General features: G+C 41.0%; 1 protein-coding gene across 1 annotated transcript in view; it reads left to right on the top strand.

Annotated features, from left to right (window-relative positions):
• The window catches only part of HECW2 (HECT, C2 and WW domain containing E3 ubiquitin protein ligase 2), a 359,319-nt gene that overhangs the window by 325,660 nt on the left and 14,460 nt on the right, over positions 1-19,199 (top strand). The window contains exons 22-28 of the mRNA XM_049106445.1: positions 6,056-6,208; positions 7,977-8,075; positions 11,525-11,654; positions 12,942-13,088; positions 13,741-13,855; positions 16,619-16,704; positions 17,689-17,801. Coding sequence (XP_048962402.1) covers positions 6,056-6,208; positions 7,977-8,075; positions 11,525-11,654; positions 12,942-13,088; positions 13,741-13,855; positions 16,619-16,704; positions 17,689-17,801 — 843 coding nt within the window. The remainder of the gene's footprint in view (positions 1-6,055; positions 6,209-7,976; positions 8,076-11,524; positions 11,655-12,941; positions 13,089-13,740; positions 13,856-16,618; positions 16,705-17,688; positions 17,802-19,199) is intronic.

The following is a 19,199-nucleotide window of genomic DNA, read 5'->3' as shown; positions in this document are numbered from 1 at the left end:
ATGTGAGGTGGAATTAACCTCAGAATATTGGTGATACCTATATTCATCTTTGAAGATACAAAAATAGTTGTAGACCCCATTAGTGGAAATGTATGAGTTGGCACGTAATGAGTATTTTTCGCTAAAATAGCACTTCATCCTAGGCTTGGCTTTTTATAAATGGTAGACAGTTTCTAAAGCAAACTACTGTGACGTAAGTTGGTCAGAACTGGAGGGGGTTTTTTTTCTAGTCATTACATTTCCCACCCAAGTTAATTTGATTATCTGCCCTGGCAAAGTGGGGAGGACGGGAGGTCAGCAATGACAGAATGGCTGGAAACTGAGTCATCTTGACAGAATGTGGTGGGAAATCGCATGCTGTGGTTGCCCCTTTCTGTTGGGCTTCTGTCTGCCTGAAGCTGCTGCTTTAGGAAGGAGGCCAGTAGGGCGCTGCATATTCTCCAGCGTATTATTTTCTTCTCAGTTAAAAGCCCTAGCAACTAAAGCTTGTTTGGTATCAAGAGTTAGGTAGGTAGACTATCGTGTTCTGATAAGGTGTCCTGGGCCATTAACTTCTTAGTACCCCAAACGGAGAGGAAATAGTGGCCCGGATAAAGAGAGGATGTTTATACGGTGATTGCCTCGCCTCTTTTTTCCTTCCATGGCCAAATCTGTAAAAGGCGTCTTTCTTCAAGAAAGAATGAGTCCATTATATGTAAGGTGCCATCTATTGGCATCAATCATGTGTCTTGCAAAACCACACTTAGACCAGGGAGAGGATGTGTGCAAGCAGTTTTCGATCAGGGGCTTAAGAGCAGATGAACTCCTGTGATAGTCCTCCCGAGACAGGCAGAGGAAAGTAACGAGGAGGATGAGATCTGAAATGATTTTCTTGCATCTCTGCTTGTAAAATAACCAGCAGCTCTTACATGTGACTGCTCTAATCCTTTCTAGAAGTTGTCTGAGGTCCTTGACCATTTATTCCTCAGAAGTCTGTAAAGCTTCAAGTTTAAACTTTGTGGTGCTGCTTGTTTCCTTCTACAAAGAGACATTTGCAGGATAACCTCCATAACCCAAACCTTCCTGAAGAAGGGCGCTTCTGTGTCTAGGCTCTGGCTTGATATCACCAGGTAAAACTTTGTTTGTCATAGTAATTGCTTGCAAAACTCCTTACTCGCCCAGCAGGCCTTCTTAAGTGGCTCAGGAGCCAATGGCTCGCTGCTATAAATATCTGAGGGTGAATCAGGAGATGAGTGCGTAGGTCATGTGTGCCTGAACCAACTATTAGGAACGCAATTCTGTCTTCCAGAAAACTGGTAGGAAACGATGGTGTGACTTCCCAGTGCCACCTTCTTTCAATAGTCTCCTTTCGTTGGAATGCTTTCTTTTTCAGTAATTTCTAGTTGAAAACAAAGAACGAGAGGATAAAATTATAAAGTTATCTTAACAAGTATCGGATACTGCTGACAACTTGGGTGGTGGTGGTGGTGGCTCAGCAACGTGATGGTGCTTAAAATGCTTTATCAGCACTTCAGCAGGCTCAGAACTACTCTGCCACCCCTGAGACATCTGTGCTTCTTGCAGAATGCCCTCAGATGCAGCTGTTGTGTGACTACACACCCATTGTCCAGAGTTTCTGTATTTCTGTGCCAAGCCTTTAGCTGTGGAACCAACCTAACTGGCAAAACAGGAATGTAACAAACGATCCCTGTGATATGAGTCATATTAACTATTTATATGGAGGAGGCTCCTAATACATAGTTATTACAGGCAGCACACGCACGAGGCACCTACCCTGCCAGGGACACGTCTTACTGAAGTAGGTGGACATATATAATTCGTAACCTACAACCTGGGCTCAGATATGCATTCTAAGCTTTGGATTATAATCAGATCAAACTTTAAAAACTGTCTTGGCTTTACAGTGGATCCGTCAGTGCTGCTAGTGTTAAAAAAAAAAAAATAAATAAAAGCAGATAAAAACCTGACTAGTTAGAGAAGATCCATTTTCCTCCTAGAGGAACTATTATTAGCTTTGTTATCTCTTGGGGGGAAAAAAGGAGTTTTACTTTTCAGTTTAATACTTCAGGGAACATTCATCTCATCTTTAGCCAGAATCAGCTCTTATCATAAACAAAGAACGAATCAGTGGGATCCATCCTTGTTGTTTTAACAACTGTACCGTATGAGAGGATGCTAGACCTGGATAGGACAAACACCCAGACTTTCTAAGTCTAATTCACCTGAGTGAATCCTGACAGTGTGCACAAATCGAGTTGTCTTTTAGGGATCGGCACGACCTATTAATGTCATTGAATCAATATACCACCTGAAGGCAAGCTTGTACAAAATTATTCACTCTGCCAGATGTCCACTAACAACGTAAATCATGTTGATTTTTCTTTAGAGAGCATGAGAGCTCCATTCCTAGACCCAACCATAGATGCCGAGCCCCTGTGGTGTATCAGGCTAAACTATTTGGGATACAAAAATGAGAAAGACACAGCCCCTGCCCTCAGTATGGTTACAGCCTAGGGGTGCCAATAGGGGAGGCAAACGCCTAAGCAGGTTATTATAACACAGTCTGGTAAGTGCAGTATCATGCAAACGCTGAGAGTTGAAGCTCAGAGAAAACCTACTGTTTCTAACTGAATGCCACAGTGTGATCTTAAGCAGCTAAAACCCCATTTTACTCATGCCGGTTGTCTCTTTGTAAGAAAACTGGCTCCGAAAACTGGCTCATGTTTCATCTGTCTGTGGCCCTTAACGCACCGTGTGCCCTCACTGTGTCTGAGCCCCGCGGGCCAGGGACCGCTGCAGACCCGAGCTCCCGCACAGCCTCCTGCTTAGAAGTCACACCCCCGCCCCCGATATTGTAGCCGTGTATTTCCTTGAAGGATCTTCACTAAAGAGGAGGATTTATAGTAAGCCAGGTATGTTAATGAAGTAGCATCTTCCTCCTACTTTCTTCTATCCTGCTTTGGCACGCTTTTTCTGTGAAGGGCCAGATAGGGAATCTTTTAGGCTTGGCAGGCCATACATCTCCTGCTGTACTTCCTTCATTCTGCCGCTGGAGCAGGAAAGCAGCCACAGATGACGTGCAATAAAACTTTATTTACAAAGCCAGGGGCTGGGCCACATTTGACCCACAGGCCATAGTTTGCTGACCCCTTCTTCATAAGCAACATTGTTATCAGTCTTGATAACATTTAAAATGTACTGACCAGTAGGCTCTAAGGAGTAAAGAGCACTAAACGTGGGGTCAGGAAACCTGTGTCAAGGCCTAGAGTCTCCTCTGCTGCTTTCATTTGATCCAAGTCAGTGATTTCCTTCAGCCTCAGCCTTTTCTTCAATAGAATGAGTGGATGGACAAAATGGCTTCCAAGATGCCTTTAATGGGCATTCTCCATTTCTGGAAAGACACAGGGGTCTGCTGATGAAATTCACCATCAGTAGGAAATTTAGAGAGACGCTTGGCATCCACAGGGATCTGGACAGACTGGAACGCGGACTATGTCCCACAAAGTAAAATTTAGTAGGAGAAAGTCTAGTCCTTAGGTTCTAAAAAGATGCAGTGACCCGCAGACAGGGTGGGGAGAGTCTTGGGGTGAAGCAGCACAGGTGAAAGGTCTGAGCAATGACTAGCTCATCATGAGTCAATGAAGTCAAGTGGCTGCCCCATGGGCAAGGTAGCTTTAAGCTGCATCAGTAGAAAGAGTGTCCAGGAAGAGCTCTGGGCTGACAGGACCACACATGAAGTGTTGTGATCAGTATTAGACGCCACCCCTTCGGTCAGACTTTGACACCCTGGAGAGTGTCCAGAGCAGAGGGCCGGGGCGGCAAGTGAATTCCCAGCCCTTCCTGGAGATTGAAACACACAGCAGTGTTTGGGGCGGGGGGGTGGGGGGTGGGGGGTGGGAGTAGGGGTGGGCAGAGACCTGGGAGACCGAAACTGCTAAACCTAGAGTTCCTACAGAAAATTACTTTTCGAAAAATGTTGTAGCTTTACATCTCAGTGAGCACTCCAAATACAACAGGCCCTCAAATATTTGTCGAAAGAGCTCCTCTAAGTATGTGAAGAACGTTGGAGTGGAAGAAGTCTTCTGCTTACCCTCCGTGGCGTCAGAGGCCAGAAGTAGGACAGTGGGAGGAAACCACAGGCCACTGCCTTGGCCTCGGCTTGCGGAGGGACGGCCTGTGTCCCTGTGCCTGGGACCAGTCCCCTGGCTGCTTCGGGAGTCCCCAGGGTGATCTTAGCACAGTCTCACAGGTGCTGGTGGTCACCTGGTAGCACAGTCCCAGGCAGCTGCCCCAAGACAGCAGGTCTGTCGGGCCCCCCTAGGCCTCTTTGGCCCTGAGAGTGTGCTGTGTTTGCATTTTTCTGCACACACAGCTTTCTTGTCTACTCTCGTCTTTCCCACATGCAGTGAGGACGGGAGATGTGTGAGATGATTTTAGCTGTTACGCAAACTGACATCTTAAAAATATTTACATATTTTCTTTTAATGTGTATTAGGATAAAAACAAAGCTAGCACATCATGGTTTCGTAGATATTATGTAAGAACAGGCTACAGAGGAAAGGCAAGTGAATTTAAAGTTGATTTAATGCCAAAGGTTAAGTACCTAACAGTACCTGTATATTCAGATATGGCAAAGTTGAGAAAGTAGAATGTGGATAGCTGAAGTATGTTCTAAATAAATTCTTCGGAACTCTCAGCGAAGACCTATAAAAGGCATTTTATTTTTCTTACCAATATCCCATCTCTTTCTTCCACCTATAATAAGGTCATTTTTCTCTATCACACAATCTCATCACTGGAAAAGACTCAGATGATTTTTCTTTCTTTTTTATTAAAAAAAAAATGCGGTAATGCTCTTGGAGAAAATGCCATAACAGGAAAAAAAAAATACACCGAACAAAAGAAGTCTTATAAAATCCCACCACCCAGCTTCCCTTTGCTTTTTATTCCCCTCCAGCATTCCCTCCTGTCTTTGAACCCATGTGTCGACTTGTCATCATGGGATAGATATACTTTATATTTTCCATTTTAATTTAGCATATCAAATTGCTTTATTGCAAACTCCTCTTTGCTGCATTTTTTGCTCTTAGCATTGTTGGCCACTTGTCATCCCTCAAAACTAACACAATTGTTTCTCATACTTCACTTTGACACCGATATCTTTGTAAGTTAAATGGAATTTACACTGCAGTTCAGGTGCTAGAGTTTCAGACTCTTCTCCAAATACCTTCCTTTAGGAAGCTTTAGATGCCCTCATTTTGCTTGTCTATAATTTTCCTTGGTGTTTTATAATTTAAAGTTTTCGCTTGAACCCTATCATTCCAATTTTTTTTGCCTCTGATCTCTCTAGGGGGTCTTGTATCTGTACTATCCTCTCACCAATTTGTATTTTTCTCTTCCCCCCATTTCAGAATGTTTCAGAAATCCATAAGGACATGGGTCCTGTGGATGTAGATAGTTGATAGTGTCTGGTTTTACCCTGTTTAAGTAAAGTATTCCCAATGTACTCCTTTCTCCATAACCTCACTCCAGACATTGAAAATAATTTATCTTTTTATATGTGCAAACTATTGGCATATTGCCTATTTTATTGATTATCTGACGTGTAGCTCTAGTTTAGGTCATGGTTCATATAAATGTCCATTTTGCTATTCTGGGTCAAGACATGGATGAGATCTGGACTCAGTCCTGACTTTTGGATAGTCCCATTATGTGGGTAATTAGCCTTGTAACGAGTGTTCTATAGAATGTTGAGCTCTGAGGGCCCCTGAATGGTCATGGGTTATGCATCCAACTCTTTGATTTCAGCTCAGGTCATGATCTCAGGGTTGTGAGATCAAGCCTCACTCTGGGTTCTGTCTCAGTGGTGAGTCAGCTTATGATTCTCTCTCTGTCCCTCACCCTCTGCCCCTCCCCCTGCTCATGCTCCCTCTCTCTCTTTCTCTCTCTAAAATAAATAAATAAAATTTTTAAAAAGTTAAGTTCTATAGAAAATGTGCCCAGTATATAGAAAAATAATAATAACTGGTTATTCTTTTTGTGGATTTTTTTAAAGGCTGGATTACAGTGGACCTTCCAGAGAGTTTTTCTTCCTCGTATCCAGAGAACTCTTTAACCCATATTATGGCTTATTTGAATATTCGGCCAATGACACATACACAGTACAGATAAGTCCCATGTCTGCTTTTGTAGACAATCACCATGAATGGTAAGTATTTTTTCCCCAACATTTTTCTTCAGTTGACTTTCTGTGATAATTAGTTTTTATAGGAACCCACATTTCTTTTAACATTTTTTCCCTTGGGGAAGATCATATTTTCAGTTTCATCGGACTCTCTTGTTGTCAAATTTAAATATACAGGAGTTCTCCAAACTAGGGATAGATTATATTCCAGAAGGCCAATTTTAAATTAGCTGGGTTGAATTCAGAAGATTGTCCCCGTTGAAAGAAAGTTCCAGATGATGTTAGGTTCCTGGCAAAATCCCTAGATCCCTCTCTACAACTTTGGTCATCTCTGAGCTGTGAGGTGGGTTGGAAAAAGGTCTTGACCCCAGAAGCTGTGCAGCTTCTAGAGCAGCCCTTGGAGAAGTGGCCAACACTGGGGGTGGGGCAAAGCAGCTGGGACACTGGCTGAGGGTGCTGATGGTATCCTAGTAGGAAGGAGGGTGGGTGGAGTGCCCTGGAGGAACTGATGGTAGAAGAGAACCCTAGCAGAAGGACACAGCTGCGGAGGCACAACAGCGGCACTTACCCCATTAGCCATTGAAGTTTGTAACCAGGGATTGTCCCTTTCCTAATTTTTCCAAACAAAACCATCAAGGAAAACTTGTATAGGATTCCCTTCTGGGGATTATTTATCCTAAAAATCCCAAGTTACACTTTTTCCAAACATCCTTATGTTTTGTTTTAATCCCTGCATTTCTACGCTTTAAATATCTCTATAACCCTGTTTGCTTGTTCCTGTTTATTTTCAATGATCTTAACAACAAAAAAAGGAACATAAGCAGGACTCATGGGAAAAGTTTCTTGGCTCATGAAGGGTATTATTGGTGGGTGGAAGGCATTAACTTTTAGGACTTACTCTTCAAATTCCATTTAGCTACAATTTGGAGTCCTCAACTCATCTATTGCAGTTATGCTAAGTTAGGTGGAAATAAAGAAAAAAAAAGCTACTGGACATTAATCTTAAAAGGGCTGCCTAATACTAAACTTACAAATGGACTATATGAACCTCAGTGTGGATTTACACCTTTGGAAGGCATTCGATTTTCAAAGAGTTCGAAAACTGTGTCCTTTTGAAAGAGAAAATAAGTGTACATCTCAGCAAATCCAGTCATGACCGATATATTTAGTAAAGTTTCCAGAGTGATTCAGAATAGACTCGAGCCTTGAAATTTTAGGGAACAGAATGTTCCACGAGGAAACTCCCCCAAATGTCCAGAAGCACAACTCTTGGATGGTGACACTCCTCATCAGGAGTAGTGTTTGAGAGAGAATAGGGATAGGAATTTTCTCACTCTGAGAATGGGCTTTTCCTCAAAAGGGGATTACTACTAGGTTTGTATTAGAGAAATACTGCTAATATTCATGCAAGCAAACTAGACGGGGACATTTTCCCTGCCACCACTGGTCTTCTGTCATCTCTTAGAAGTGACTTGGGGAAGTTTCACTGACATGCTCACGGGGAATTCAAGTCAGCCATGTGGGGTGCTGTGGGGTAGGCATGACTAACATGAGGTGAAGGTGGGGCAATATCTCTCTAAATATCAGAGTGAAACAGAGCTTTCCACTTAGATGTGAATATTGGCCTAATGAAGACACAGGTGACAATGCACTCAAACTCTCGTGGACCTAGTAGATAATCAGGCCTAGACAAACTGGCATGATTAGGGCTAGAAGGCGTTCTAGAAAGCAAATACAACCATTCAGAAACTGCTCCATGACGCATAAGCTGTCTTATGCTTTTCTTTCACAGGTTCCGGTTCAGTGGTAGGATCCTTGGTCTCGCACTAATACACCAGTATTTGTTGGATGCCTTCTTCACACGGCCCTTTTATAAAGCCCTTCTCAGAATGTAAGAGTATTTTTATTGCTTGTGTAATTAGCATGGAAGAATGAAATGTTTCTTTTATTAATAAGGGCCTTCCATTGATGTCATTTATCTGCTTAGGTTTCTGAAACTAATATAATTACAAATATGCTTACTGTGTTTTTCCTGGTCCTTTATTTCTGTCTTGCCCCTAAAGTCTTAGTTTTGCTTTATTCCGGAAAATTTATTCTCATTTGTTGCAACACATGTTTCTTCAAACCAATTGTACTTCAAATACGGTACTGGAATTCCTGTGGTATTAATGCCAATTATTAATAGAATAGTTGTGGGTTAGTCTTGGTGACTCACAGCCCCCAATCTTTGATGAGAAGCATTTTATATTTTGCTCTATGCAGACTTCAGTTCAAGTTCTCATTCTCCTTTGTTTTGTTGTTGTCTTATTTTTTGTTTGTTAGAAGGGGGCTGTCCCATATTTTTCTCGAGACCTCCCTATATGCAAGACAGTAATTTATCATGGCAGATGAAAATTTAGCATTCACAGAACTTTTTCTTCATTGTTACTGCAATGAAAGATTGCAATTACTGTAAAATGTAGAGCAAACAGTTTCTGTCCTATAATCAGTCGTCATTTACGAGGCTGAAGAGGAGAAGGCAATTGTCTGGTAGGGGAGTAGTAGCTCAAACTTGCAGTGAGGAAGCACAGAGTGATTGTGGGGTTCAACCCAGCTCATTCCCTGACCAAGGCCATGTACCTGCTTTTGGTAAAATGGAAGACTTCAAATGAAAGCAAAGTATTCCTAATGGGCTCGTAAGAGGGTCCATAGGAAGACTTTTTGCTTTCCTCTCTTTAAGTGCCTGGCACATGAAACCCTGGGCAACTGGGCACCGTCTATCTGCCTGTCTGATTCCCCTTGTTCCATTTTACATCTTCCCATTTCACTGCCTTCTCTCATCTTCGCATATAAACTTCTGGAAAGAGTAGTTGACGTACCCTCAACACACTTTAGCCTGGCTTCCTTCTTGCCAGTAACCTATACAAGCTTCTAAAGAATATCTTTTAGTCCTTATCCTACTGGACCATTCTGTGCTTCTGATCCTGTTGACTGCCCCAACCTCCAACCCCACCCATTTATTTTGAGTCTTTCCTCCACTGATGACCCTGGTCCTCCTTTTATTTTTATGTGTCCTTTGTGGGCCTTTCCTCTGACTTCCCCTTAAACCTCAGTGTTCCCAGAGCTTCCATTCTTGGTCCCCTGCCTTTCTATCCCTGTGTGATCTCATGGGGAAATCTCTACACCTATCTCATCTCCTACTGGCTCAAAACTACACCCTCAGTCTTGATCCCCCTTAAGTTTTGGGTTCATGGGCTCAGCATTCCGCTGAATGTCTCCACTTGCACGACTCACAGGCATCCACAAATCAACATGGTTAACCCTAAACTCATCCGTTTGCTCAACCTAAATATGTACCTTCTCCCATGTGCTTAGTCACAGTTCATGGTGCAAGTATTCTCAGGTCACTAGTCAGGAATTGGCAGTCACTCTCAAACAGAGATGGCAGATACACAGCACATATTCTGCTCTTCCCTCCCTCCAACTCCACTGTAGTGAATGTAGTTCACAAATCATTTATGGTACTTTTTTCCCACTGAACTTGTTGTGGCCTGAGGAATTTTTTCAACTTACAGCCCTCAGACTGGCAATTAATCAGAGTTGGCTTGCAATACGAGTTCATTTACCACCCCTATTTTGATATCTCTCTTTATGCCACCCCAATAAAACCATTTACTAATGCCCGCATTTATCTCCCAAACAAGTCTTAAATTCATCTTCTCCTGTCCACCCTTAATAGCTGTGTCCTAAAAATAAAACTTTTACCTTATTTTGGCCAAATTACCATAGTGGTCTACTAATTGTCTCCACCATCTAATGATAACCACCCCTACCCCCATTTTAAGTAATCCTCTGTAATGTGACTTCCAGAGAACAGTTTAAAATCACATCTCACATCTGATCCTGTCATTTCCTGTCCTAAAATCTTTCAGTAGCTCTGAAGCACCAAGCTCCTTAAAATGATATTCAAAGCCTCATCCCACCTGCCTTCCTAGCCTTCTCTGGACATTCTGCTTGTGGTATGCTCAAGTATTTTGCATATTCTATGCCCTTGTGCTCTGTTCGTGTTTGTCTCTCCTTCTCCCTTCCTTCTTTTTCCCTTTTCCTCCTTTTCATCTATTCCCCTTTACCTCTCTAGCTTTTAAAGTGCTCTGAATTTTGATGTAGATATTTTCTACTCCAAAATGGTTTTCCTGAATCTCCAAGTTGAAGTAAACATCCTGCATTCTTGCTGTGAGAGCTTCCTGTATCTACGTTTTTTTTTTAAATTAGAGTGTAACATACACAAAAAAATACGCAGATTTTAAATGTTATCCACCCTACGCTATCACCACCACCTTATATTAATTTACCTGTCTCCCCAGCTAGACCATTAGCTCCTTGATGGCAGCAACTGTTTATCAAGTAGCTGTTAAGATGTCTGGCACATACTTGATGCCTAATAAATATTTAGACTGAACCAAACAAAATGATCTTTGAAATTAGGCTGATGGGAGGAAATTTCAAAACAACTAAAGTAAATCAGTGGTTACCACCTTAAAATAGGGCCATATAATACTAACTCCACCTTATGTAGACCTCACTCCATGACGAAAGAAGAGAGAAGTACTGAAAACCATTATAATTATAGAGAGATTCTGTGTCTAGCTGTTTTCAGAAACTTGGAAAGAATAAGAACTATACAGAAAAAGGGGGTGTGAGGCACCGGGTGGCTCAGCCAGTTAAGCATCTGCCTTCAGTTCAGATCATGTTCCTGGGATCCTGGGATGGAGCCCCGCATCCAGCTCCCTGGTCAGTGGGGAGCCTGGTTCTCCCTCTCCCTGCCGCTCCTCCTGCTTGTGCTCTCCATCAAATAAATAAATAAAATCTTGAAAAGCAAAAGGAAATGTATATGTGGATCACAGAATCTAGTCTTTGAAAAAAAAAATAACAAAGTTAAAGTGGAGTATAGAAACATACAGAATATTTCTGTTTAGGAGAACAATGTTTTAAGGTAGTATAACATAGCCAAAAGAATATGGGACTCAAGTTGTCAACCTGAGTTCCAGTTCCTGCTCTGGCATTAATCGTGGATGACTGGACAAATGGCAGCCATTCTTTGCACCCCAGTTCCGTGTCTATAAAAGAAAGGACAGGCTGGCTGATTTAAGGCATTTTATGTATCCAAAATGTTAAATCTTATACCAGATTCTGAATTATTTAGTGAGTTTGGTTACTGAATTTGACCAAAAGCATTCCAGGAATCAATGTCTATTTAGTTGATCTTGTTCTTGTCTTCTTAGTATCTTAGTATCTTTCCTTGTGTCTTTGGCATTTTGCTGATAGTCATACCTACATATTTGTTTCTGTTTGTCATTTTAGTCTGTGTGACCTGAGTGATCTAGAATACCTTGACGAAGAGTTCCACCAGAGCCTGCAGTGGATGAAAGACAATGACATCCATGACATCTTGGACCTTACATTCACTGTGAATGAAGAAGTTTTTGGGCAGGTCTGTGTATGTGAATCACCAGTGACTAAATGTGGTAATTAAAGGCTATTGATTGGTAAAGAATTAATTTAGTGGCTAAGATCCTACACTTACTTATTTGTGGCTTGTTGAATGGTTTCAGCCCAGGTTCGTGTACAGTTACAATAATATTGATTACAGAGATTATTTTAATGCCAACTGCAGACTAAGGTGTTCTAATTTACAGATTGTGGTAACTGTGTGTCATAAGCTATATAACTATTTGTGTGTTATAAGCAATCTTCTTCTTTATTTCCAACTAAAATATCCACATAAGATACTAGAATTGCCTTGTATAAAATGTAGCTTTTAAAAGTCCATGCTAGGGATGCCTGGGTGGCTCAGCAGTTGAGCGCCTGCCTTGGGGCTAGAGTGTGATCCTGGAGTCATGGGATCGAGGCCCACATCGGGCTCCCTGCATGGAGCCTGCTTCTCTGTTTGCTTGTGTCTCTGCCTCTCTCTCTCTGTCTCTCATGATTAAATATATAAAATCTTAAAAAAAAATCCATGCTACCCCAGAGTTGAATATTATTTTATTGGCAGCTGTACTTAACTCTCATTCATATTTAAGAATGGAAATTGATTGTTTTGAAGCTGAAAGAAGGTAAATAATGTTTTGATGAAGGTTTGAAACCATACTGGTTTTTTTTCCAAAGTTGGAGGAAGGGTTGGTTAAAAGATTTCTTTCATAAATTGTATACTGGCTAATAAGTAATATTCTTATTTAGACATTAATATTTGGCTGGTCCTCTGAATTTCATGTTTTGGAAAAGAAGTTCTCATTTAACATTGACTTAAATATCATTCTGCTTCATTAAAGTAAATCTTTACTTAAATGTTGGCTTCCTATATGTAGTTGATTCTGAACCCTAACGGAATTTGTGAAAGTATGTTTTTGCCCAACATTCAAAGCAGCAGCCAGAATCTGGAACCAGTTAATTTTCATTTAAAAGACTTACTTAAGACTTAGTTGTTTAGTCAGAATTTAAACCTTAACCTTTAGCACTTGCAATATATAGATGTTTAACCACTGAGGCTTTCAGACATCAGCTCAATGCCTATTTATTCCTGAGCATTGGTGTGCCTGGGCTCCATGTGGTTCCATGGGGTGCCTCCCCCTGCACCGTGTGGGATGTACCCGGGCCAGGGCAGAGACAGGTAGCTGGCTGATTGCAGCTAGTTGGTAGCAGTGTTCTTATCACATCAAGAGGGCTGCTTTATGTTCAGTCCTTTTTTTTTTTTTCTTTTTTTAAAAAAAAAAAAACTCAGATTACCGAACGAGAATTAAAACCAGGGGGTGCCAATATCCCAGTCACAGAGAAGAACAAGAAGGAGTACATCGAAAGGATGGTGAAATGGAGGATTGAGAGGGGCGTCGTACAGCAAACGGAGAGCTTAGTGCGTGGCTTCTATGAGGTAAAGACAGTTAGCAGGAGTGGGGTTTTACAGGCTGATCTCTATGATACCACTGTCCGTCTTACTGCACTTTATATGCAATATTTCCCTTTTTTGTTGTTGTTGTATTTACTATTGCTTTTTCAATGTAAACTCTCCAATATATTTTTTATATATTTCGGGAACACACAGAAAAAGCTTACTGCCCTGTTATAAGAGATCACTGAGATAAAATGATCTGAACTCACATAGCATTTCATGACTTAATGACCACGAACAATATTTAAGTCATACATCTTACTCATGCTTTGATACGGGTAATCACATCTCATGTTTGATAGGTGAAATGATTGTATCTGAGGGTTCAAATGAGTTGTTACAAATACTCCATGTGACTTCCTCTAGAGCACTAGATCTTTTTTAAAGGAGAAGATACAAACTGGAGGTCAGGGGTCAGTTTTAAAATGAAAATTCTGTGGAGGAAAAGCTCATGGATCTTGTACTAAAAATACCTTACATTTGTAGAGTGCTTTACAGTTTGCCAAGCGCCTACATGGAGGACTTCCATGGTACTCTTAAGCCTCCCTGAGCCCTCCTTTTCTGATGAGACTTAATTATAGCTGAGATTTCTCCTGATTCATAAGCCATGGCCCGCATTCTTTTTATTCTGCAGGTGGTGGATGCCAGGCTGGTGTCTGTTTTTGATGCAAGAGAACTGGAACTGGTCATCGCAGGCACAGCTGAAATCGACCTGAGTGACTGGAGAAACAACACAGAATATAGAGGAGGTGAAATGTAGTTTAGAGATGGCTGGACTTTAAGTGTGATTCTAAGGGGAAGCACGTGGTTAGCATGCCAGTGTCTGAATCCAGGACAGGCAACGCACTTTGTATTCTAATCATAGGTCTGCTGCAGTCTCCTCTGAGACCTTGGGCAAGGTACATTCCCTTCTTTTCCTAGTTACCTCATCTCTCAAGTGGAGGAAGGACTGTTTACACCCCCATCTAAGGATGTCATAACTCCTTAATTGTTGGTGACGAAATGTGTTCGTAGGAACACTAATTAATTGTTTTATAGAGTTATTCGTGAAGCGCCATAGGGAGCTCACATCCAGCTGGTCAAACTCCACTTCTGCCTTCATTCTGAAACCCAAATTGACACACCCTCTGGGCATCCTGATGAGCAACCGCAGTTTTTCTACATTTCACTGAACTACTTCCAGCTATAATTCACAGTTGAAACACATAGATGGAATAAGACATGGTTCTCAGAATGCAAAAAGTTTATTGAACAGGCCCTTCCACGTTGAAGCATTAAGTTCAACTGAAAAGGAAACTACTGTAGATTAGTTAAGACCTGGATTCTATGGCAGTTCACCTCATGGGAAGCTTTACAAGTGGCATGTCTGTAGATCACTCTACATTTTCAATTGGTAATTGGGCCTGAAGCCGTTGAAATCTGATTGCTGAGTCAATACACTTTGAAAGGGACCCGATGACCCAGAGTTAAGTTTTATTTCATAATTTTAAGCAAAGAAAGGATACATTTTCAGAAATTTATGGCAGTGGGATCGTTTTCAAAAAGTCATGACAAATGGCAGTGGTCTTTGGTTTTGAAGCGAACTCAGAATGTGAAAGGTTAGCAGTAGTTCTGAACTGGGGAGTGGAAAACACAAACTTGAAGTCGCTGCATTAATCACTTAGCAGGATAAACTGAGAGCTGATCCGTAAATGAAAACAGAGATCTTAAAACTTGTTTTTTTTAAGTATGGAGAAAAAAAATACCTTAACATTTACTAAATTGCTTTTGATCTTGCCTGCTCTTGGCTCTTCTAGCTCATTGCTGTTGCCGTAGGCTGGCCTCGCTCGCCCATTTTTTTCTGAAAGGCAGTATTAAATTGCAGTCTTTCTTGCTGCTGTTTCTGAACCCAATTGCTGCAATGTGTATTTTCCGACTGGCCCCATGTATAATCCATATACAGCCTTGGTCACTATGACTTTGTTAACCAAACTCTTTACTGACTAGCACGCAATTTCGCCAGCAAGCTACACAGCTTACATCTTACCATAAATATCATTAGCTCTTCCCCACCAGGAGGTTCTAATAGCAGTGTCATTAATCAAATCAGCCATTTTTGTATTTATATACTATAAACTTTTATTCACTGCATATGTCTAATCAAGTCCCTGTTTCCATGGTTATTGTAAATCTTGCCAAGTGAAATCCTTAGGAAGAAAGTGCTCCAGGTGGGGAGGGAGGGGAATGAGTGAGATTCGCAGCTGTTTGCTGACCCGACTCATTGGCACTGAATGAAGAGGCGGCTCTGCTGCCACTTGCCATATGCTCATAAGGCAGCTGTTCATAGAGAATATGGAGGGACATTTTCTGCTCACCTCCTCCAGAAGGTTTGGCACAAACAGCAAAGGAGAAACAGAAAGGGGCCAATTCATAAGGTCAGAAAAGCTGCAAAGAGCCAATGTACTTATTTTATAGATAGTCTCTGCCAAATGGACATGGACTCTATACATCACCATGTCCAGTATAATTATATTTACCCTTCCCTTGGATCCATTTCTTGTCCAAAGGGCACTAGGCATCAGTGGTCAAATGGTAGACAGTAACACAAAATTCCCCCTAAATTCTACAACCACTGAAACATGGGAGCAAAAATTCAAATTAAGGTAGTTTTTATACCCACCTTCTACCTTTGACTTAATTCTGCTGACTTAGATTAGAGTAGCTTTATGCACATTACACATGTCAGTTAATTGGTTCAGATCACTAAGCATACCTTTATCTTCATCAGCCTTTTCTCTGAACCCAAATTTTCTTCACTGAAAGATTTTTAAACCTACAATACTGCCTTAATCCACCCCGGGGATGATACTTCTGACATTTTATTAAATCCTACTAAAGTATGGAATAGAAGTGACATTTAGGCTAATGATTATATGGGATTTATTAGGTGAAGAAATTAAAGAAATAACATTACTTTTTCCTTTGTATTAACAAAAAGTACTTTGATTTAAAAATATGAGCATCGTATGCAATTTTAAAATAGCTTGCATTTATGTATTTATTTGTATAATTACTTGATCAGTGGTCTCTCCTTTACCAGAAGCCCTGTAAGGGTCTGTTTTCTCTGCCTCTGTTACCTCCAAGCTTCCTACAGTGTTTGGCATAGTGCTACTTGAAAATTATTTCTTAAATGAATGATCAAAAGAGTTGAGCATTTCCAGTAACAGCAGTTATCTTTTTCAGAAATGATAGTTAAAATAACAACTTTGTCGTTCTTTTCTCCCCTTATTTTATTTACTGACCACTAAATGGAAACAGAGACCTCCTAGTTTCAGTTAGTGTTTTTGTTTGAATTTTGACACTCATGTGACCATGTTTAAGGCCTTATTCCTTAGTCTTGAATTATAAACAACCTGTAAAGAATCCAAGATAATGATTTATGTCTGGAGGTCTTTTGTTGGTATGTCATGGTGTCATGTCATCCTAACATAGAAAAATTAAGGTAATATGGGCTTTCCTCATTGGTTTGATAGGATATCATGACAATCATATTGTAATTCGGTGGTTCTGGGCTGCAGTGGAAAGATTCAACAATGAACAACGACTAAGGTTGTTACAGGTAAGATACCATTAGTTAATCTTTTTAATGCATTAATATCATTATTGTTGGAATTGCATGTTTTTAACATTGGCTGAGTCCTCGGTAAAAATACCCTATGCTTATCTGCAAATGCAGGATACATTATTTCAGGATACATTATTACTTCTGACTGTATGGTTCTGTGGCTCCCTCACTATGCAGAACATCCTCAACCAAGTCCAAGCATTTCTTTAGAATTTTGAGGAAGTACCAACTCCAGCCCAAGAATCCCAGGAAAAACCACCTGCCTTCAGGGCACTTTTGTCCCTTCAGTAAGAGGTCGCAGGGCACTCTGCAGAGCAGCGTCTCTAGCAATTGAAAGATGGCTTTTAATTCCTTAGGAAGTGACCACGTCTTTGATAAAGAATCCTTTTTCTTCTTCCATCTAACTTTCCACGAACTTGGGATAACAATGAAGTTCAAGGACACTGGAAAAACTAGCTTGTTGTTTTCTTGTAGTGTTTATAATTAGACAGCGATTGCTGGTTTATTGCAGCCAAAGAAATATCAAACACGAGTAGGCCTTCTGGATGCTCGGGCCCAGGCTCATGAGTAGACCAAGCCGTAGGTCCTTTGGTTCAACGATTTGGTCCTCAAATATATTCACCTCAAATTGAGTGGGTACTGATGCTAAGTGGACTACGGTTAATTGATACACCCACTTTATTAATTTCTAATGGGAAATATACCCAGTTTAGTCTCCTGAGCAGGATGCTTTATCTGCTACAAACCCTCTGCATCCACCCCCCTTTTTAATGCACTGCCCTCCCTTAGAGTTCTCAGGTCTTTGAGAGAATCCTTGTGTTAGGGTATTCCGCACCCATGGAGTTTCGCTTCTGGCTTTCCCACCAGCGCGCAGCCTGCTCCTCTTCCCAAAGAGCCCTGCATGAGAGTGATGCCATGTGTTCCTTGGCAGCTAGTCTCTTCAATTCACCTTGTTCTTCTGTTTTCTTGGGTTGGTAGTTTGTCACGGGCACATCCAGCATTCCCTATGAAGGATTTGCTTCTCTCCGAGGGAGTAATGGCCCAAGAAGATTCTGCGTGGAGAAATGGGGGAAAATCACTGCTCTTCCCAGGTAAAATAGAAAAACATTTCTTTACTGTCATTCCAGTATTCTAGGGAGAACTTTAACTTGCGTATGTATTGGTTAATTACTGTTTCTATGTTAAAAGTTTGGGAGGGTGGAAAAAAAGTGTTAGAATGAACTTATCTTCGATCACCTTTCTAAATAGAGGAGCAAAGGATCTTCTTGATCATACCTAAAGTGCATATATGCGTTGTCTTTTTCTTCTTTTTTTGTTAAAGTAAAATTGACACATGATGTTATGTTAGTTTCACGTGTACAACATAATGATTTGACAAGTCTGTTTGGTATGCTGTGCTCACAAGTGTAGCTAATATCTATCCGGACACATCGCAGTTACAGTATCATGGACTGTATTCCCAGTGCTGTGCCTTCTATTCCCATAACGGATTCTATCCCTAACTGAAAGTCTGTATCTCCCACTCCCCTTCACCTATTTTGATTGTCCTCCAATCCCCCTCCCTTCTGGCAACCATAAATTTGTCCTTTGTAAGTCTCTTTCTGCTTTTTGTTTGTTTATTCATTTGTTTTGGTTTTTAGATTCCACACATGTAAATGAAATCATAGGGTATCTGTCTTTCTCTGTCTGACTTCACTTAACAAATACACTCCAGGTTCATCCATGTTGTTGCGAATAGTAGGACTTCAACCTTTACATGGGTGTATAATATTTGTGCATGTGTGCATGCACATGCGACACGAGTGCACACCATTTCTTCTTTATCCAGTCATCTATCAATATGGATTGCTTCCATATCTTGGCTATTGTAAATAATCTGCAGTAAACATCAAGATGCCTGTATCCTTTTCAATTAATGTTTTCATTTTCTTTGGGTAAATACCCAGTAGTGGGATTACTGGATCACACAGTATTTCTATTTTTATTTATTTTTTTTTAATTTTTTAAATTAATTAATTAATTTATTATAGTCAGAGAGAGAGAGAGGCAGACACAGGCAGAGGGAGAAGCAGGCTCCATGCACCGGGAGCCTGACGTGGGATTCAATCCCGGGTCTCCAGGATCGCGCCCTGGGCCAAAGGCAGGCGCTAAACCACTGCACCACCCAGGGATCCCGTATTTCTATTTTTAATTCTTCGAGGAACCTTGATACTGTTTTCCATAGTGACTGCACCAGTTTGAATCCCCACCAATAATACACAAGGGTTCCTTCTTCCCCTAATCCTTGTCAACACTTATTACTTCTTGTCTTTTTTATTTTAGCCATCCTGACAGGTGTAATGTGTATCACATTGTAGTTTTGATTTGCATATCCCTGATGATGAGTGATGTTGAGCACCTTTTCATGTGTCTGTTGGTCATCCTCTTTGGAAAAATAACTATGCAGGTCTTCGGTTTATTTTTAATTGAGTTATTTGTGTTTTGTGGTG

The sequence above is a fragment of the Canis lupus genome, chromosome 37 (genome assembly GCF_003254725.2).
Source record: "Canis lupus dingo isolate Sandy chromosome 37, ASM325472v2, whole genome shotgun sequence".
NCBI classification, from domain to species: domain Eukaryota; kingdom Metazoa; phylum Chordata; class Mammalia; order Carnivora; family Canidae; genus Canis; species Canis lupus.
Note: the sequence above shows the minus strand (reverse complement) of the source record. Positions and strands in the feature narration are given on the sequence as shown.